Source organism: Perognathus longimembris, chromosome 14, assembly GCF_023159225.1.
Source record: "Perognathus longimembris pacificus isolate PPM17 chromosome 14, ASM2315922v1, whole genome shotgun sequence".
Taxonomy (NCBI): Eukaryota; Metazoa; Chordata; class Mammalia; order Rodentia; family Heteromyidae; genus Perognathus; species Perognathus longimembris.
This window is the reverse complement of record NC_063174.1, coordinates 25,016,494-25,038,727: the sequence shown is the minus strand read 5'-3', so window position 1 is coordinate 25,038,727 and position 22,234 is coordinate 25,016,494. Positions and strand designations below refer to the sequence as shown.

General features: G+C 39.1%; 2 protein-coding genes and 1 non-coding gene across 4 annotated transcripts in view; 2 read left to right on the top strand and 1 right to left on the bottom strand.

Annotated features, from left to right (window-relative positions):
• Positions 1–5,245: 5,245 nt before the first annotated feature.
• On the bottom strand, positions 5,246–18,083 carry Socs4 (suppressor of cytokine signaling 4). 2 transcript variants are annotated; one of them, XM_048362949.1, is made up of 3 exons: positions 17,794–18,083; positions 14,538–14,573; positions 5,246–7,073 (listed from the first exon to the last, which is right to left on the bottom strand). In XM_048362949.1, exon 3 carries the CDS (start codon positions 6,979–6,981, stop codon positions 5,659–5,661), a length of 1,323 nt encoding a protein of 440 aa, XP_048218906.1. In that variant the 5' UTR covers positions 6,982–7,073; positions 14,538–14,573; positions 17,794–18,083; the 3' UTR covers positions 5,246–5,658. The 2 variants fall into 2 exon arrangements, with proteins under 2 accessions (XP_048218906.1, XP_048218909.1); XM_048362952.1 differs by lacking the exon at positions 14,538–14,573.
• A 104-nt stretch (positions 18,084–18,187) lies between these two features.
• Wdhd1 (WD repeat and HMG-box DNA binding protein 1) overlaps positions 18,188–22,234 on the top strand; it is a 60,560-nt gene continuing 56,513 nt past the window's right edge. The window contains 1 exon segment of the mRNA XM_048362948.1: positions 18,188–18,531. Within this exon segment, the coding sequence (XP_048218905.1) occupies positions 18,455–18,531 (77 nt within the window). The 5' untranslated portion in view covers positions 18,188–18,454.
• On the top strand, positions 19,211–19,346 carry LOC125363700. The gene has a single exon (XR_007213293.1). It is a non-coding gene; the product is annotated as a small nucleolar RNA SNORA21 (small nucleolar RNA).

The window sequence follows — 22,234 nt, the reverse complement described above, 5'->3', positions numbered from 1 at the left end:
GTGTCAAAATATTTTTGGTTAAAACAAATTGTGTCCAAGCAAAATACCTTCTTTCACCCTAGTCTTGGCTCTTTGATGCAAAAATAATGGATAACCTGTGCCATCAGCTAGTAACTGAACATGGTAGTTTTTTTCTAGAGCCATTTTTTTTTTTTTGCCCGTCTCACATGGACTTACCTAAAGAAAAACTTCACTCTACACTCCACCCCCATTTACACTTACTCAAAAGGACACTGCCCATCTCTAGCTTTTCATAAGTGTCAGACCTGCATTGTGAATCCACTTCCTCAACCTTCTGGTCCCTCCCTTTTTTTAACCTTGTTTCACATGAATCTTGCACAGCCAATGTACCTTAGCCCCTACTTATGGAAGACTCAAATGGATACACTAAGAACTGTAAAAATGCATTTCAGTTAAGAATACAACTTTCTCATTTCCTACTTTTCAAAGTTGAATGCGTGAGATAAGGATGTTTTTAAAACAAAACACAGGGCCTTTGGGTTTCACATATGAAGATTTAATTAAGAAGTGAAAATTTATTCAGAGCAAATCATTTAAACTCACACCCAAGAAGAAACATTTAATGGGGGGAAAAAAGTGGAAATGGTCTATGTTTGGGGGGGGGTAGCAGTGGGTGATATTTGACTGAGAATAGCTTTGTGGAGTTAGAATCTTATTGTTCACACTTGACATATATATAATTTATCCTACTGAAGCAGCAGAACAATTTAAGTAAATTTCCTTGAGTTTTACAGAATGGCTTTCAAGTCTGAAAGCTCAGATTTGATTATAACCACGACAAAAAGGATCTTTATATCCTGTAAATGTAATCAACTTTTAAAATAAGTTAGGCAAACATCAGTTTTATGTAGGGCAGGAGGAAATTGCAACTGTTCATCTAATTGCAGAGTCTCTACTATAAGTTCCAATTGTACTGTTATTTCTAAAAGTGAATGTGACTCTACAGGGTCTTCTAGGGGGAATACTGCAAAACCCTAGCATCACTTAAATTAGTACTGATCAACTGGCATAGCACTTATTTTCAAGTATGCTCTAAGGGTCATCTCTTTAGAAAGGATCAATCCTTAGGAAATGTAACAAGTTTTACCTACATTTTATAGTCAATGAAAGGAAATCAATTAATCTCTTCAAATTAGAAAATAGGATAAAAATAGACTTTGAGTTAGAATTTGTGCCCTAAATTCCTTTTCATTGCATAGATTATATTTCTACTTGTAAGCTGATCTATTTTTAAAATCACCTCAATTTATGTCCATGTTTTAATGTTAGAATACCATATAGATTCTTGTAGTACCGTTCATTTCTAGTAGGCTATCAATAATGAAACCCCTTTGTGCTGACTGTTCCTTACAAATAAAAAATGAATGCAAAATTATGTTTGAATGAAACTAGCAAAGACTTTCTCAGGTTTCTTGGCATAAAATCGTTTATTCATTTGGGCACTCAGTCATTACCATTATATAGGTTACTTTTCTTTAACATTGTTTTGTATTCAGAATGCCTTATAATTAAGTCGATTTTCTGGCAAAATCTGTTTTTCTAAAAACAACATAAAGCTGTTGGGATTCTGATTATAGCTAGAAGTGACAAATATTTTTAATGAGTATGAGAGATCTCAGGGTTTTTGTCTCATAGGAAGGAAGTGCTCTATTACTTGGATCTATAAAATGATCCAAACTTCAGGGACAGGAAGTTGATGATTTAGCTTCTTAATGGCTTTGGCTCATGAATAAATAATAGTTTTATTTTATTTTTTTACTAAAAAGAAATGTGATTTGTATAATGATGAGCCCTATTTGCCACATTTGTTCTACTTTTTAAAAGATTTCTAATTACTGACATTCTTTATATTATTTATAATAAGGAATCAAAATGCACTTTGACCAAAGCCATTAGCTGAAATTCAGGGAAGAACACAGTTTGATCACCAAATCAATAAGGCTAGCCACAAGCTGGCTAAAAGCTTCCTTTAAATCTTCCTATTAGATATCCTTTAAATTAAACCATTCCATTTATGAATTATTTAGGACTATGGCATAGTTATAGAAAGACCACCTATGACCCTTCATACAAAAAAATGCTCAACAAACCTAAAGAAAAATCCATTCAGCGTATTTCAAGAATCACACAGTACAAATCAAGATGTAGCTTCCCCTGCCCCCCACCCCCCCAAGAGGTGATAGAGGAGGACTATGACCTGAAAAACTGCAGAGTAAAACAGAAGTCAAGTATATTTCCTGATTAGCACAGGATGATTGCTGAAGCACAGTTAAATGTCTGGTCCAGACTAGCTATTAGTGATTAAATAGTTTCCTTTCACTGTCAAGCCTTTTCTCTGAGGTAATGCCTAAATTTTAATATTTTATCTTGTCTCTTTTCAGCTCTATTCTCTTACCAATAAGCTCCACACATTTCCATCATACTGAATGCTTTCTAGACAGAATTTATATTTTTTCAAATGTTCAACTTAGTTACAAACTTTCTATTTAGATTTATATCTCCTTACATTTCTCATCTCAAAACTTATTTTATATAGTTTACTGAGTATACTTTACTCATTTTTTTGCCAGTCCTGGGGACTGAACTTCCAGACCTGGGCACTGTCCCTGAGCTTCTTTTTTCAAGGTTAACACTCTACCACTTGAGTCCTAGCATCACTTCTGGTCTTTCAAACCCAGGGCTTCATGAATGCTAGGCAAGCACTCTACTACTAAGCCACATTCCTAGCCCTATTTTACACATTTTTATGAATTTTTTGAAAACTGATGTTCTTCCAACTGTATCCTCACAAAAACAGAGGAGTCAAACTCCTTGTTAAAAAAATTGCTGGGTGCCAGTGGCTCATGCCTGTAATCCTAGCTACTCAGGGGAAGTGGTGCAATGGCTCAAGTGGTAGAATGCTGGTCTTGAGCAAAAGGGAGCCCAGGGACAGCGCCTACGCCCAGAGTTTAAGTCCCACGACTGGGAAAAAAATTCTTTTCCCTTCAAGTTAAATAAACTCCCTCAAACCTATATTTCTACTTCCAAAACTTTTTTTTTCACTGCAACAAATACCAAAGAAAACTACAAAGCAATTCAGAGTAAATAAGTCTCTTTCCTGTTCTCATTTAATAGATGCTACAATGGAATACACATAGCAACAGTTTGAAAATGTTAATACCTTGAAATTGAAAAGAAAACTGAAAAGCTAGAGAAAATGTATCATAGTTTGAATTGTATGAAAAGCTACTTAGATCTTGACTTTCATATAAACACTAATATATAACATTATAAAAGGTAACCTAATTGTATATATATATATTTATAAAACTACCCTTAAACAGAATATTCATAAACTGGTCATCCCTTAGGTATTTCTACAGATTAAAAAAGTTTCAAAAGAAAAGCATTTGAAATAATTGTTTCATAGAAACAAAACAAAAAACCTATACTCATGGGTTGGTAATTTTTACCACACTTTTTCTTTCACCAAAGATAACTTAGGAAGTACTAAATTGGTTAATAAGATGAGCATCTCAGTGATCTACAAAAGGACCACAAGAAAGGTGAGGTAGTGTAATACTTTTCTGCCTTTGTAAAAGGTAAATATTGTCTTCAGAAGATATTTATCCTAACATGGGTGTTCTAATGTACTGAGCCTGATCACAACTACATAAGGTTCTAGTTTATTCATACCTCTCATGGAGACCAAGTGCATCTAGACCACTGAGAAAATATGTGGCTTGCACCCGAAGTCCTAGCTGATCAGGAGGCCAGAATCTGAGGATCAGGGCTGAGGCAAGTCTGGGCAGGAAAGTCCGAGTGACTCCTGTCTCCAATAAGCCACCACAAAAGCCAGAAGTGGAGCTGTGGCTCAAGTGGTAGAATGCTAGCCTTGAGCAAACAAGCTCAAGAGACAGTGCTCAGTCCTTGCATTTAAGCCCCATGATAGATCCTACCCCCCTACCCCACTCTTTAGAAAAGGCTAGAAGATAACATTTTCCTGGTTTCATTCTGTGGTTGTTAAAATTTTTTTTTTATCTTCAAGCAACTGTCAAGGAATGCCATCTTTAATAGCATAACTGTAAGACAGGGCAATATAATATAAAAGCAGTAATAATTTAAAAACATTAATTCTAACTTGGAACTTTGAGTCAAGAGTTCTTTCAATCCTGGCAAAAAAGTTCTTTGTTTAGTTAAATAAGCATCAAGAAATTAGTAACTAGTTAGGCTGGTAGCTCATGTCTGTAATTCCACCACTTGGGAGGTTGAGGCAGGAGGATTGAGAATTTGTGGCCTGGATTACAGAGCAAGTTTGAGGGCAGGCTAAGATACATGGTGAAAGTTTCAAAAACAAATTTCAATTACTACACCTAAGGGGTAGATAGTTCACCAGAAAACTGGGCAATCTGTCTACATTTACTAGTGAGACAGGACACCATTTCATTCCAGTTACACAGGCCTAATATTAATGTTTCTAGAAATGCTGCCCTATTCTTAATAGTAAATTTGCAATATTGTCATTTTAATCCTCATGATCAGTATGATATAAGCTTTGGTCTTCCACTAAAGAAGTTCATTCTGAAGAGGAGTTACTTGGAACTTGAAGATAAAAAACAATACTAAGCTTCCTAAATGTTGAGCTCTAAGTGTGCAGTTCCTGAATTTTTATCTAAATTCAATTTAAATGAATGGAAGAAACCACTTAGGGACTCTGGCTACCGGTGGAGATTTGTGGCTGTTTGTAAATGGCAGAATTTCCCCAAAATAACAGGCTCAGAGTTTCAATAAAAGAGAAAAGTAGAAGAAAAACTATAATTGCTGTAGAATCTACAAACTATAATTCTGTTACTGTTATTTTTCTTTTTTTCTGATGGCATATGCCTTATGCTTACTAGACAGACACTACTTCTTGAGCTTAGTCTTCAACCCTTGTAATCACTATTTCTAAAGCTACCAGTGAGAAATGAAATTTATGTTTTGACAATGTTATAACTCTTCCAGGTCAAGAAAGACCTATTCTGGAATAATAAATGACTCTGCCATATTGTAGAATAAATGAACCTCTAGAAAGTCATGTCCTCATTTGAATCTCAGTAGGTTAATATTTAAAGTAAACACACACAAATTTTTACCTTGAATAATTTTGTTACCTTCAACATTCCTATTAGCAAATTATATAAAGTCAATTACATCAGTATGAACGAATTACAACACATCTTTACTGAGGAACTTCAAAATTCAATGAGAACAGGATGGATGAACTGTATTTGTTGCATAGGAACACTGACAACATAGATTAACAAAAATATTTTACATGTAAAGTTTTCCTCTATGATAAAATGCAGAATATTCAAGTGCCTTCATTATCTACCAAATTTCAAATATGCCCAGAAAATATATAAAGAAAAAACGTAAGAATACAATCTACACAGTAAAACAAAAACCAAACAGCCAGCAAGTTAAAAAAAAAACTATTAACTGCTCATATACAACCTTAAACAACAGTGTATCATAAGAAAAATAAGCTGATCTGGAAATAAAATTAAGGGCAGAGGTTTATCTTGGACTCCAACTGCCCTTGTATAAAAATAATGAAAAAAATAAAACATTAAATGAAAATACTTATGTAATTATTCCCATGTTCCTACCCTTTTCTTAGCATTGTTGTTCTGGTGCATCAATCCTGAGAACTCTAACTTTTGATTTGTAATGATATTCCTTTAGATATAATTTCATAGAAGAAGGAATTGGAAGGGCATCAATGCCATCATAAGTCGTACAGTTACAGATAACTGTTCTGCAAATATGCTGCAGGGAAAAGGGAAAAGTCCGGATTAAGGGAGTGGATAAAAGTGGCTCAAAGAACATACAGGCACTTGGGTCCTTATAATGCTCTAAGAGCCCAGTAATGTCAGGCGAATGGAAAACACAAGGATCATGTGCATCAAAGCTAAAGTTGTGATTCCACTGCTCAATTCTAGCATGAAGAGAACGACTATAGCGTCTAAAACTAACAGAAAATAAATAGTCTTCCTGTGCTGAGTCCCGAAGTAAAAAGGTGCCCTCTGGTTTCCCTTCTAGTAGAGCTTCAGCTGCATATTTATCCATAACTCCCCAATAACATGGGTTGTTATTGATCTGAAGGAGGTCTGGTACGAGACAATGGACATAGTCAATCTGGGTGTGGTACTTAGGAGGTGCTTCCAACTGTAGGATTTCATCATCCATTTCCCACCTGGGTTTATTTCTCTTTCTGGAACTTGTGCAAAGTGTTATGATTTCATCATCTGAGTCCATATCACTGTCTTCTATACTGTTATTTGAAACCAGGTTCATCACAGAGCCAGTCATGGAACCACCTCTACATGAAGCACTGTTGGCAGTTATGACACAAGGCTGAACACTGGTATGTGAGAAACAGTTTACATCTTCTTCCATGCTTCTTCTTTGTCTTAGCTGACCATCCCTCAATTCACTGTGAGGTAAGTCTGTGTTTACCCATTCCTCTGATTTGGGACTTATTGGAGCGGTGTGTCGTTTAATAAAATGCCACCTAAAGGCTAAATCTGATCGAGGTGGGAAAGGACACTTATCTAACATAAGTTCACTAATATGGATTTTTCTTTTAGATGGAAGCCCTGAAGAATGCCGACTACTACAGTTTTTTATTGGAAAACACTGCCCAACAGCATCCTGCAGTTTCTGTTTAAGAGATCGCCCTAAAAATCTATGTCCACATGAATGGTCTAAGTCCAACTCAATGGATGAGCAGCTGTACTTCCTTTCTTGGCTCCTTAAAGCAACTTCAGATTTCTCTACAACATCCACTGCTTCAGCATCAGAACTCTCACTTTTCTTCGACCAAGATAACTTCTTTCCACTCCATACATAACCGTCTTTTCTGTCAGCACTTCTACTCCGACTTGTTTTGGGCCTTACATCTACATTTTTACTATTATTCTCACTACTTTCTGCCATTTTAGCAAATCATCCACAAACTCCAGTGTTATAGATGCTGCTTTTTCAGTTTTGCTGACAGGAAGTTTCTTCTGGTTACTTTCTGGATGAATCTAAGGAGGAAAAAAGGTCATTAGACATTTGTTGTCCATCTTATAGTTTGTTTATATATTAATCTCTAATCACATACAAGATAAAGAAAATATAATTAGTATATGAAAACGAGAATAGTGGCTGTGTCCCAGGTTTCTGTTCCCATAATTTCATTGTGCCATAGCATCACGAGTAAGTTTCTTTCCCACAGCTAATTTTTTTTTTTTTTTTGGCCAGTCCTGGGCCTTGGACTCAGGGCCTGAAGCACTGTCCCTGGCTTCCTTTTGCTCAAGGCTAGCACTCTGCCACTTGAGCCACAGCGCCACTTCTGGCCATTTTCTATATATGTGGTGCTGGGGAATTGAACCCAGGGCTTCATGTATATGAGGCAAGCACTCTTGCCACTAGGCCAAATCCCCAGCCCTCCCACAGCTAATTTTCAATGTCATAGCATGTGGACAAATGTAAACAATTCCTAGTCTTGAAGTAAACCTTGTGCCTATTTCTTCTCACTTTGTTTTCATTTCATGATAGACCACTCAATTCTTCATCAAAGATAGTTACACATCTATGAGTTGGTCTTTGAGAATCGCTATTCTATCTTGTTTCTCCATTTCCTTTCCTATTGATTAAAATATAAAGAATTTAAAGTTATAAAGCTGCAAGAACTTGTTAAATACTACCAAACAATAGGAATATCAAGCAAGCATTCCCACTGGAGTTTTGTCAATTCATTTTAAGTCTCCCAACATTATATTTCAGTAACTAGTAGACATCACTATTAGTCTATGCAGTTTTTAGAAAATACAGATAATTTAGACAATTATCCAACTTGATGAAACTGAATAAAAATTTCTCATTTAACATAAACACATTCATATTCTATGTGTGTGTGTGTGTGTGTGTGTGTGTGTGTGTGTGTGTTCTGGAACTTAAACTTAGGGCCTCATGCTTGGCTAGCCCTATACCACTAGAGGCACTACCCTCCCTCCCCTTTTTTTGCTTGTTGCTGTTGTTTTGGTTGGTTGTGGGACTTGAACTCAGGGCCTGGGCACTTTCCCTCAGCATTTTTGCTCAAGGCTAGTGCTCTACCACTTTGGGCCATAGCACCACTTTCAGACTCTTCCACTTTTTTGCTGGTTAATTAATAAGGGTCTCTTGGATTTGTCTGCCTGGGCCTTAGATTATTAGTCTGAGGACTGAAATATAGGCATGCTCAGATTCTTTGCATTCTATGTGTATGTGTTCTGGGATTTGAACTCGGGGCCTGGATGCTGTCCCTGAGCTCTTGCCCTTAGGGCTAATGATCTATAACTTGTACCACAGCTCTACTTCTGGACTTTTTGGTGGTTAACTGGAGATAAATATCTCATGGACTTTCCTGCCCAGGCTGGCTTTGCACTGTGACTCTTAGATCATAGCCCGCTGAGTAGCTAGGGTTACAGGCATGAGCCACTGGCTTGGTCTGGCTGGACCCCAGGGTTTTCATGTTTTATTTTTATTTTATTTTTTTGGTGTGGGCCCTGGGGCTTGAGCTCAGTGCCTATGAGCTGTCTCTGAACTTTTTCACTCAAGGCTAGCACTCTACCACTTGGGTCACAGCCCCACTTCTGGCTAATTAGAGATGAGTTTCATAGACTTCCCTGCCTGGGCTGGCTTGGAACTGTGATCCTTAGATCTCAGCTTCTTGAGTATCTAAGATTACAGGCATGAGCCATTGAAGCTTGGCTGGCCCAGTTTTATTTTTTGTCAGTCATGGGGCTTGGACTCAGAGCCTGGGCATTGTTCCTGAGCTTCTTTTGCTCAAGGCTAGCACTTTGCCACTTGAGCCACAGTGCCATTTCCAGCTTATCCTGTTTATGTGGTACTGAGGAATTGAACCCAGGGCTTCATGCATGCTAGGCAAGCACTCTACCAACGAGCCACATTCCCATTCCTGGCCCAATTATTTAGGAATGAGGGAAGAAGTTGTACAAAGAAAGGCTGAATTTTGTGATGGGGAACATCAATTACTCAATATTGTCATTATAATTAAGTTTCTTAATCTCAGAACATTAAGAATCTCAATAGTCAAGTAATGTCTACAGGTACTTTAATCCATTTTTGAAAGAGGAGGATTTGAAACAAGCAACTATACTGGAAAATATAATTTGCAAGTATTTAAAAGTATGAAGTAGTGGTCCAGATTTCCATAGTCTGTTTCCAAATAATCTGGTAATTATACTTACTATTTTGATTTAGTGAGTTCAATGGTATATAATCATTCAAAATTCTAATTTTATCTGATTTTGTTTTTTTGCTTTATTTATTTATTTTATTTTCTTAGGGATGGCCTTGAGCTGTCTATGCTTCCAGAGTAGCAGGGACAATAGGCCCGGATTACTATACCCAGCTTGTTTGTTGCTTGAGGTTGCTTGGGGTCTTGCTAATTTTTTTACCCAAACTGGTCTTGTACTTTAATCTCCTGGACTCCATCTCTGCTTCCTGAGCAACTGGGTCTACAAGTATGAGTCACTATACCCAGTGAGTTGTTTTGCTATTACAACACTTAAGCTAGTTTTGCAGACTAGTTCATAATGAAGAAATCATAGAATACCTTTAGCCTGAACTAATTACAAAGCAAAGATATATTTACTTCCAAGTACTTCAAATTGAACAAAGATCTATGTGTCAAACAGAGATGAGACTCAATAGGCAGAAAGCTACAGAACAATTGGATATATGGTTGACAGTATTCACTGTTAGGGGGTTACAAATGCTGTTCCTGAGCTAAGAATGGAAGTTTCAAAAAGCTGATGAGTTATAGCTGCCCTCTGCATTTCTTCACTCATTTTCATTGTATTGAAACTGTGGACATGATGTTGAAATTGACTTGTGGATTGTATTATTTTAAATGTGAGAATATTTAAAATACTTTGAATGAGATATGATCATTGAAATCTTATACACACAAGGCTTGCTAGTTATCTCAAGACAACGTATCTTAAATAGGTTGATGAATTTTTAAAAGAAGTTAAGTATTTTTCTTTCACAAAATAACAAATGTATTAAATTTCACAACCTTTAGTCAGATAACAAGTGACTTTGTGTTACTTCACAGACAACTATGTATTTTTAAGAATATGTGCAGGGCTGGGAATATGGCCTAGTGCTCACCTCGTGTACATGAAGCCCTGGGTTCAATTCCTCAGCACCACATACATAGAAAGTGGCACTGTGGCTCAAGAGGTAGAGTGCTAGCCTTGAGCAAAGAGAAGCCAGGGACAGTGCTGAGTCCCTGAGTCCACGCCCCAGCACTGGTAACAAAAACAAAACAAATGAACAAAAAGAGTATGTGCATACACACACTCTCTCTTTTTTGGGGGGATGTGGGTCCTCAGGGCCTGGGCACTGTTCCTGAACGTTTTTGCTCAAGGCTAGCATTCTACCACTTGAGCCACTTGGCTTTTCAGTGGTTAATTGGAGAAAAGAGTATCACAGACTTTCCTGACTCAGTTGCTTCAAACTGTCATCCTTAAATCTTATCCTCCTAGGTAGCTAGAATTAGAGATATGAGCCTCAGCACTGGTCTAAGAGCACATATATTTAATTATACTTCATATATAAGTAATTAATCTATTAACAATTACTGAGAAAGTAATTACTTTCCTTATGCTAGAGAACATATTAAAAAAAATTCAGGGGACTGAGAATGTGGTTTAGCAGTAGAGTGCTTTCTTGGCATGCATGAAGCCCTAGGTTCAATTCCTCAGCACCACATAAACGGAAAAAGCTTAAGTGGCATTATGGCTCAAGTGGTAGAGTGCTAGCCTTGAGAAAAAAGAAGCTAGCGACAGTGCTTAGGCCCTGAGTCTAAGCCCCAGGACTGGCAAAAAATAAAAATAAATAAATTCAGAATCCCTTCCTCCATTATGAATTTTACAAGAATGATTAGCAATCCATCATGAAACTTCTTACACCTTTACATTTAAAAACATTAGACAGGGCTGGGGATATGGCCTAGTGGCAAGAGTGCTTGCCTCGTATACATGAGGCCCTGGGTTCAATTCCCCAGCACCACATATATAGAAAATGGCCAGAAGTGGCGCTGTGGCTCAAGTGGCAGAATGCTAGCCTTGAGCAAAAAGAAGCCAGGGACAGTGCTCAGGCCCTGAGTCCAAGGCCCAGGACTGGCCCAAAAAAACAAAAAACAAAAAACAAAAAAACATTAGACAGGGATTGTCTTAACATTTTTCAGAAGTTCCATTAAATTAAAATTCTTCTTCTGTGGTGTTAGGTATCAAACACAGGCATCACACAAAGCATGTGCTCTATCACTGAGGTATATTGTCCTCCACACTAAAAAAACTCTTTTCTTGGGGGTAGGGAATACTGGTTCCGGGGCTTGAACTCAGAGCCTTGTATTCTTGATTAACTTTTAAGAAAAGTACTCTATCACTTGAGTCATGCCTCCACTTTCAGCTTTTGCTGAAAATAAATATCAGGGTTTTTTTTTTTTTTTTTTTTTTTTTTTTGCCAAGGGTAGTTTAGAAATGAGATCCTCAAATCTTAGCCTCCTGAGTGGCTAGGGCAGTAAGAGCCACTGGTGCCTGGCCTCAAAATTCTTTTTTTCTTTTTGCCAGTCCTGGGACTTGAACTCAAGGGCCTGAGCTCTGTCCCTGGCTTCTTTTTGCTCAAGGCTACTAGAACTCTGAGACTTGAGCCACAGCGCTACTTTTAGCCTTTTCTATGTATGTGGTGCTGAGGAATGGAACCTAGAGCTTCATGTATATGAGGCAAGCACTCTTGCCACTAGGCCATATACCCAGCCCTGGCCTGGAAATTCTTAAAAACATAAAACTCAATCACATTGCTCTCAATGAAAATAACTTTTTTTTTTGTCAGTTGGGGGGGTTTGAATTCAAGGCCTGGGCATTGTTCCTGAATGTTTTTGCTCAAGGGTAGTCTTCTAGCATTTTGAGAACCCAATTACCATGCTTCTGAACGGGAAAAGGTTCAAGAAGTTTTTTTCTTAAAGAGGGTGAAAAAAATCATTCCGGAGAAGCTACTTAGGTTCCTGATCCAATAATTCATTTTTAATGAAGGGAGCTATGTTACACATGACTCTGGGGAGTAAAAAGTGACATTAAAAAAATCATTATTTCTTAATGAACAAGAGGCAAGTGTCTAAAAAGAAAGTTTATATAAAAGCAGTTTCAAGAAAGTTTGCAAATTCAGTAGACATTTGGTCCCAGGTTCTACCAGTAAGAATAATGGCAAGGATAACAAAATCAATACCTGTGGTGACAAATTCACAAACAAAAGATTAATGTAGTAGTAAGTTCTATCAAATAAGGCTGGGTAGGTAATTTTAGTTCACTTTATATAGAAAATACTAAAGAGGTTTAACATTATCTGGAAAATGTATGTCCTCTATGATGTTGGTTAAGAAAACATCATATAGCTGGACACTTGTGGCTCATGCTTATAATCCTAGCTACTCAGGAAGCTGAGATCGGAGGACCAGTTTGAAGCCTGCCAAGGAAGGGAAGTCTGTGAGACTCTTAGCTCTGGAAGTGGAGCTGTGGCTCAAGTGGAGGAGGCACTAGCCTTGAGGGAAAAACCCCAGGGAGAGTTTCTAGCCCCACAGGTTAAAGCCCTAGTACTGGGGCACATGGATGTGGATACACAGAGAACCAGAGAGATAGACGGACAGACACACATGCACGCATGCACACATGTGCCTTTATATGAAAATTTAACGTACAAAAGGCCTGCTAGAGAGCTTGCCTAAACAAGTATAAAATCTTGAGCTAACACTCAAGTACTTGTTGTTCTGTTGTGGGTTCTCAAACCAGGGAGACAGGAAACCAGGCTCTGTTATCAGAAGCAGTTTATAGTGCTAAGCACAGACTCAGTGCAGTTATGTCCTCCAAAACCAAGTTCCCAAGAGAGAACAAAGGGCTCTCATCTTTTATATCCTCTCTGCCCTTTTATCTAGTATATGTTTACAAAGCATTTCATTGGCTAACTTTTTTTTTTTTTTTTGGCACATCCTCGGGCTTGGACTCAGGGCGTGGCACTGTCCCTGGGCCTCTCTGTGCTCAAGGCCAGTGTTCTACCACTCGAGCCACAGCACCACTTCTGGCTTTTTCTTTGTATGTGGTACTGAGGAATAGAACCCAGGGCTTCATGCATGTGAGGCAAGCACTCTACCACTAAGCTACATTCCCAGCCCTCATTGGGATGCAAACTGATTTTTTTTTTTGCTGGTCCTGGGGCTTGAACTCAGGGCTTGAACTCAGGGCTCACCTCTCTGTTCTCAAGGCTAGCGCTCCATCACTTGAAGTACAGTGCCATTTTCAGCTTTTTCTGAGTAGTTTATTGGAGATAAGAGTCTCAGGAACTTTCCTGCCTGGGTTGGTTTTGAATGGCAATCCTCAGATCTCAGCCCGCCGAGTAGCTAAGATTACAAGTGTGAGCCACAGGCACCTGGGTAAAACTTTTTACAGATATTGCCTACATGCTGCTTTGCCCAAAGACTTAGCCTTCCTGCCCACCGCCCAATACGTTTCAGGCTAACTCCTTTCAATCCCCAACATCACTCCCACAAAACAAAACAAAACACACATTCCACACAATAGTTTCCAATTTTTTGGGACACATTATAACGAAAGTATATTCCCTGAGCTAGAGATAAGGAGAAAAGTCTAGAAATCTGTCAATGAAGGCTAATCTGAAGAGCAGAAAACTAAGAGATAGCAATACATGAATTTCTAGAAGGAGGATTAAAAGTATCTTAGAAAACCAGAATATCTAAGATACACCATTAACACATTTCAAGAAATAAACTGAATCAAACATATTTTTGCTGGGTGCCAGCAACTCATGCCTGTAATCTTAGCTACAATGCAGATGAAATAGTATGAGTTGCTAAACTGTTAAACAGGAGTCAATATTCAAACTCTACTACTCTCTAGGTATGCTACCTCTTTTTTTTTTTCTTTTTTTTTTTTTGTGCCAGTCCTGTAGTTTGGACTGTCCCTGGCTTCTTTTTGCTCAAGGCTAGCACTCTACCACTTGAGCCACAGCGCCACTTCTGGCTTTTTCTACATATGTGGTGCTGAGGAATCGAACCCAGGGCTTCCTGTATGCGAGGCAAGTACTCTACCACTAGGCCATATTCCCAGCCCAGGTATGCTACTTCTTTTGAAAAATTTTATTTTAAGAGCTGGGAGGATAGCTCAGTGGTAGAGCTTGAGGTCCTAGTTTGATTCCTAATATTAGAAAAAATGATAATTCATCTAGCTTTAGTTTTCTCACTGTAAAAATCTGGTCATGTTTTTACTGTTAGGACTAAAATTAAAACATTAATTGAAATTAATGGTAGTATTATACTTAACACTTTGCTAAAACTAGGAAGTGAGAAAGTGACAAAATTAAGGAGAAAAAAACCCCAAGAGTATATTTAAAGCTAGAAAATCTGCACACACAAAAAAACATACCTTGAAAAATCTGAAGTTCAAAAGGCTCCAGCATCTCTGAAATAGCATAAAGTATTTTACATTACTACTAATATTAAGTATGTTTCTTTAAAGATTTTTAAAGTTTTAAAATACTGAAAAATACTATGGATGAAAATAGCCATTTTATTTATTTATTCATTATTTATTTATGAAAGTCCTGAGGTTTGAACTCAGGGCCTTGAATGTGCTTGGCAGGAGCTCTAACTTAAGCCACACTTCCAACCCTACTTTTGCTGGGTTTTGGGTGGGTTTTTTTTTTTTTTTTTGCCAGTCCTGGGGCTTGCACCTAGGGCCAGAGCACCCCTGGCTTCTTTTTGCTCTAGGCTAACACTCTACCACTTGAGCCACAGTGCCTCTTCTAGCCTTTTCTGTTTATGTGGCCAAGGAATCGAACCCAGGGCTTCATTCATGCAAGGCAAGCACTCTATTGTTAAGTCAGATTCCCAGCCCTGCTGGTTATTTTTGAGGTAATGTGTATCTTAACCTTTCCTGCCAAGGCTGGTTTCAAAAATAATCCTTCTGCTTTCAGTCACCCAAGTAGTTAGGGTTACACTTAATGACAAAATATTTGTATTGTAGTTTCTTGCAAGCTAATTTAGTAAATAAGATTACAGAAAAAGGCAATTAAAATTGACTATAGATTGTTCTAATGTCTATCAGTTACATATGCTTATATTTAAGTTTAGGTAATAAGCTCCAACTGAAAACTAGTAAAGGACTGTAGATTTTAATAAAATTCCCTTTTTAAAAGCTGAGTATGGTGGCACAAACCTGTAATCCCAATACTTGGAAGGCCGAGGCAGGAGGATTTCTAATTTGAAGCTAGCCAAGGCTACAAAATGAGTTGAAGTCAAAGAGACCCAATCTTGTACCCCTCTCCAAAAAAAATTGCTTTTATGGTATGTGCTGTCAAATTTTGACATTCGTGGTAACAGTTATGATTTGGAAAGGCAAGTGGTAGACTACCTTGACTAGGCAAATGACTTAGATTTGTCAGAATCTATTATGTTTCTAGTAGATATGTGCCTTTGGACAATTTATGCTGCTATATTCTTTTATATCTTACTAAGTTATAAAAGGGCAAGTATTATTTTCTAAAATAGTTTCAGAATATACTCAGGAAAAAAAATATCTGTAGATTTCTAATCCACCTCAATGTTATTTTTTCAATACTTCACTCTTTTCAGCTACTCTTTCCTTCCAGACTCATCTTTCACAGGATTAGTAACGTTTTACATCAAGTATGTGTTTTATTGAAAAGTCAGTAAAAACAAAAAACAACTCTTTCCGTTAGGCAGTATTAGTACATAGTGGTATTACTTACATAGATAATATTATAATTGATAGAATGGTAATGTATGTATTTTTTCTCACTCTAAAGCCCTTAAGACCAACAGTATTTGTGAGTCTGAGGATACTAAAGTGGTTACAATACAGCAACTAACCTTCACTGTCACCTGAATCTTCATAATTTTCAATTAGTTCATTCAGCTATGAGTAACTATGATGCAATGATAAATATATTGATTTCAGAAAATTTTAGACAGTGATACAGCTACATTGGTTTATTTTTTTAAATAGTATCTTAAATAACCAGATGGTTTTGCAATACAGTATTTAATTTACACTGGTTTTATTACTGCACTATCACTTTCTGCATATTATTTGAATGTCCATTTCCCTCAACAGGATCTCACTTCACTGAAGCCATTACAACTTGTAGGCATTTGAAACAAATAGTAAAAACAAGTATTTGCAAAAGCAAGAATTTAACTCTTAATCATAGAAAATTTTACTGGATGATTTAGCCGCACTGTAAGTAAAACCAGTAAACATACCCCATTAATAATTGGAGACATTATTAACAATTCATTTTATATACATCTATGAATATCTCCTATTATTTTGTTTTTAAATTAAATTTTCATTATCTTTAAGTAGTTGTACAAAAGGGTTACCATTCAATATTTCAGTTTATGAGTACAAAGTGTATTGATAAATGTCACCCCTTTCAACACTTTCCCACATCCCCTAATAACCCCACCCATCACCTCAATTTCCCTAGTTTTTTCTATGTATTAACATTTTGGTGGTGCTAAGCATCATCTCTGAGATGAGGAATTCCACCTTCAGGAAAAGCAGCATATTCAAGGTCATACAATGTGTCAACAGTTAAATGAAAACCTAGGACTGGTCCATCTCTAGGCTTGCTCATTCAACATGTGAATCTCTTGTGAGTCAAATGCTTGATTGCTAAGGTGGAAAGAAAGGTCATGTGTACCATTCACAGTTTTAGAATTATAGACATCACATCTACAGTATTTACAGCTGTAACTCCGGTTTCAATTTGCAGATTTCTCTTATGCTGACTGAATAAATTTCACCATTTATTTAATATAGAGATGAATACTACCAGTTTCTCTGAATTCCACACTCTACCCAATGATATTGTTAGTTGGACAAAAATTGTAACTCACTCTACTACTCCAGACCTGAATGATCTCCAGATAAAATTAAGGTACTCAAAAAGGATCAACTCAGGTACCTTTGTTGTGGTGGGAAATCAACAGTAGGTTATTCTACAAATCCCAAATTCTTCTTGAGCCGATCAGTCCTCTTTTTCATTCATAAATTGAATGCACTTGCAACCTTCCCCAACGGAACTTGAATGAAAAAACGACTCTGAATGAAAAAACGACTCTGAATGAAAAAATGACTCTGACTGAAACTGGCAGATAGGTAGCACAAAGACCCCGAGGGGAAAAAAAACCTCAACGATAAATACTAGAAGAATATCAGTGTGAAAGTTTTCACCAAAGACTAGTCGAGGAAGAAGGTGAAGAAGAGTACATACTAGATGGCCAAGACCTTGACACATACTGTAAGGATCAAAAGGAGCATTCACTCATATAATTCAGTTGGAACTCCTCACGTTGGTGAACTTTGGATGGGATTTGAATAGGCAAACAAGGCACTGTCCTCTTAAGGGCTATCTGGATAGTGCAGAAATAATCATGTAATTGATCCTACAGAAATGACAAGGAGAAAGCACGAAGGATACCACTAAGGTCTCGCCTTTTCTCTAAAGATGTCCAAAGATCCGGTCTTTAACCGTGCGCCGAGTGGCTGGACCCGTTTAAGAACCCGGATAAGGCTGGCTGGGATGTCAGCCTGAAAGGTAGAGACAAGACCCCAGTCCTCCAGGCCAGAGAGCGGCCACGCTTTCCCCGCTCACCTCCCGCAGGGCAGCTTCTGCGGGGCGGTCCGGGGAGCTGCCGCCATCACCATCGCCATCACTCTGGGCGTTCGCTCAAGTGGAGAAAGAGGCCCGGCCCCTCCGGCACCTCGTGCAATTCCCAAACGGCAGATGTCTTCCTGCCACCCGTTCCGAACCCCCAGAAATCCTCGGTTCCAGTCTCTGACTTCCACGGTCCCCTCTACTGCCGCCTCCCTCGGCACGCCACAACTTCCGCGTCTGGCTTCCCTCTTCCCTCGCTCGCTCGGTCGGCAACCGGCTCTTTTTTCCTCCCCGCCGGCGCGCTGCTGACGCCACCACCCCGCGACCCGGGGTGCGACCCGCGCGCGGCGTGGGCGGGCCGCGCAGGCGCAATGCGGCGAACGCGCCGGAGCGCGGGAAGCGCGGGCAGTGGCGGTGCTCCTCGCCTTGAGCCTCTCCGGTCCTGGAACGCGCGGGTTCGGGGTTCGCTGCGGACGTCCTCCCTGGTTCACCACAGCCGGCGCGGAGGAGAAGCGCGGCCCTCTCCCGCTGTATCTCGCGGGGTGCCACACGGGGGTGACCGACCTTCCCTGCTTCTTCCCCCGCAGGACGCTCGGCTCTCCTCTTGAGAGTCAGACGCGCTGTTCTCTGATCTCTTTTTAGGTAGGGGAAGGGAAGGATGCCGGCCACACTGAAGCCGGTGAGGTATGGACATACAGAAGGACACACGGACGTCTGTTTTGATGATTCTGGGAGGTAAGGCTCTTTGAGGAAAAGAAGGATTTTGTTAGTGCAAATATTTGTTCACTCATTTTTTTAAGTGGAAATGTTTCATTTTTCAATCGAAAATGACCCAGTGGAGAGAGGAATAATATTGGCATCCAAACTGGAACAAATTATTTCTGTACGTTTGTTTGGTTCGGACTGTCTTATACTACTTAGTATATCAGAAATTTTAGTCTACTGAAATCTTGGAAAGATGCGAGCTCCCCCCACCGCCCATTTTTCATTTTCTCAGCGTTTCACATAAATTATGTCAGGTCCCTAGATAATCTTTGTCAAAATCAGCGGTCTGTTGTTCTGTTTGGTATGATAGCTCCATTGGTTTTAGTGATGCTTTTTCCCTTTCTTAAGTGTTCCGACTTAAAAAAAAATTATTTTCCTCTGCTTGGTCCCTCAACAGGGATATTTTCTTGTATTGATTTTTTTATTTCATTCCCATGGAGTATGGTCTACTGTGTGACTTCACTGCCCCTCCTTTGTTGACTGATTCATTGAAAAATATGTGTGTCTGTTCTGGGGGCTAGAAATATAGTAGAGTAGACAAGTCATGATGACCTTTTCCTTTATTGAGCTTAAGGTATTTGGGGGTTGATAGACAATGAGTTCAAGTTAAGCACAAAAAACAAATGTGTATTTAGAAGTACACTCAACCCCTCTTTTAAAAGCACTCTGTGGGCCTTTTGCTAATAACCCATAAGCTGTCAAGAAAGAGCATTAGAAATACTGGTTTTGGATGAAGTAGTTGTGGCCTGTTGTGTGGTTTTGCTTCAGTCAGTGGTCTGGCAAGGTGAAAACAAACAAAAAATAGAAATACACTTAGAAGTACTAAATGATATGTGTAATGATAAGTATTTTGGAGGGGAAGATGTTTAGTTTGAAGTGGTGGGAAAGGCTTCTTAGGAAGTATTTTTTGAGAGGAGATTGGAAGGTTGAATAGGATTGAGAAGTATAAACAGGTGGGGGTATGTGTGTCAGTGTGGTGGTGGATATTGGTGTTATAAGTAGAGGGAACACTAGGTTAAAAGTTGCTATGGCTACCTCAGGGACCATGGTATGATCAAGAACCAAAAGTTAGGGGCTGGGATATGGCCTAGTGGCAAGAGTGATTGCCTCGTATACATGAAGCCCTGGGTTCGATTCCCCAGCACCACATATATAGAAAATGGCCAGAAGTGGCGCTGTGGCTCAGGGACAGTGCTCAGGCCCTGAGTCCAAGGCCCAGGACTGGCACAAAAACAAAACCAAGGGGCTGGGGATATAGCCTAGCGGCAAGAGTGCCTGCCTCGGATACACGAGGCCCTAGGTTCGATTCCCCAGCACCACATATACAGAAAACGGCCAGAAGCGGCGCTGTGGCTCAAGTGGCAGAGTGCTAGCCTTGAGCGGGAAGAAGCCAGGGACAGTGCTCAGGCCCTGAGTCCAAGGCCCAGGACTGGCAAAAAAAAAAAAAAAAAAAACCCAAAAAAACCCCCAAAAGTTATTGGTACTAAAATGTAGAAGAATGCTGAGATTGATGAGAGATGAGTGACAATAAGCAAGGTGGTCTTATGCAAGGCCTGCTGTTTGTTTTTTCTGTTCCTGAGGCTTAAACTCAGGGGTCTTGAGGCTGTCCTTGACCTTTTTTTTTTTTTTGCCAAGGCTAACACTCTGCTACTTGAGCCACTACTCTACTCTGGCTTTTTTGGTGCTTAGATGGAGCTTAAAGTCCTATGGATTTTCATGCCTAGGTTGGCTTTGAACCACGGCCTCCTGAGTAGCTAAGATTATAGGCGTCAGCCACTGCTGCCCAGTGGCCTTCTGCTTTTAAGAAGGAACTTTGTTTTTATTCTGAAATCAATGGGAAGGTATTGAGGGTTTGAAGCAGAAGAAATGTGATGCATGAATGATGATTTGGAGAAGGAGCAAGAATAGTTGCAGACTGTTCGGTGTTTGTATTTGTTTAGGTGAATGTTCTGGGAACTTGAACTAGAGCAGATATGGGTGGGGAGAAATAACACATATTCAGGAAATATGAGAAGTCAATGGGACGATCCATGTACTAAGGATGAAGAGAGGTGTTAAGGATCCCACACTGTGGGATAGGACAGTTGAGAAAATGATGCTGCAGTTGTTGGAAACACTTGGCACTTGAAAAGTTGCCTGTGTTAGAGGGAGCAGCTAGTAGAGCATTTGCATTTGGGCATGGTTGATGTCTGGTTTCTTTTGAGGTACTTAACTGGAGATATAAAGAAAACAGATGGGTAAATGAATCTAAGAAAAACGTGAGCAAGAGAGAATTATATGTATTTTTAGTTATTGCCTCTCTCCAGCATTGAGGTCCTGGATGGGAACCTAAATGTGGGGTGTGTACTGTATATAGAAGGTATTCATTGCTGTTAATTTGGATGAAATCACGTAGACAGCGTGTGAATATAGGTAAAAAAAGAAGTTCAAGAGTTAGCCCCTGGGTCACTCAAAAATATTTAAAGATCAGGCATTACAGTCATGAGCCACTGGTGCCTGGCATCTTTGATTTTTTTTTTTTTTTTTTTTTTTTTGGTTGGTCATGGGGCTTCAACTCAGGCCTGGACACTGTCCCTAAGTCGGTTTATGCTTAAGGCTAGCATTCTACCACTTGAGCCACAGCGCCACTTCTGGCCTTTTCTGAGTAGTCTATTGAAGATAAGAGTCTCATGAACTTTTATGCCTTGGCTGGCTTGAACTGCCATCCTCAGACCTCAGGCTCCAGAGTAGCTAGGATTACAGGCTTGAGTCAATGGTGCCTGGCATCTTTGATATTTTTAAGGACAAAATGTATTTGATTATCTCTATGGTTCCTTTGAGTGTTTCACAGATTTTAAGCCTACTCTATTTGATTTTTGGCATAGAACACAAATTAATGCCACTAAATATAGGAATTGAATCACAAGATTCTTCCCATAAGTCAAAATATTTCAAAATGCAGTTATATAGAATTACAGAATTTAGTCATTCACCATTTCATCTTTCTTTTTACTGTTTTAATCCTTGCTTGGTTTTGTAGGGGTAAACTTTGGTGTTAATGAGCTAGGTTTTCATTAACTGCATTTCATACAAAACTTTAAAAGCTTAACTTGATTGCTCACCTCCCTCCCACCCCCAATCCTGGGGCTTGCACTCAGGGCCTGAGCACTGTCCTTGGGCTTCTTTTGCTCAAAGCTAGCACTCTACCACTTGAGCCACAGCAGCACTTCTGGCTTTTTTTTTTTTTCCTGTTTATGGATATTGAAGAATTCAACCCAGGGTCTGCTAAGCAAGCACTCTACCACTAAGCTACATTCCCAGCCTTCTTTTTTTTTTTTTTTTAATAGGGTCTTGCTATGTTGTTCAAGGTGGCTTGAAGCTGGAAATTCTGCTTTAGCCCCCCAAGTGCTGGCATTATAGTTGTGCTTCCTATGCCTGGCTAAGTTGGATGGGGGAGTTGAAGATTTCCTACTCTTAAGAACTAAATGCAACTAAGAAAAATTGTTGGACTGGGAAGGTGGCTTAGTGGTAGAGTTCTTACCTTACCATGCATGAAGCCTTGGGTTCAATTCCTCAGTACTACATGAACAGAAAAAGTCAGAAGTGGTGCAGTGGTTCAAATGGTAGAGTGCTAGCCTTGAGCAAAAAGAAGCTTGGCGACAGTGCCCAGGCCCTGAGTTCAAGCCCCAGGACT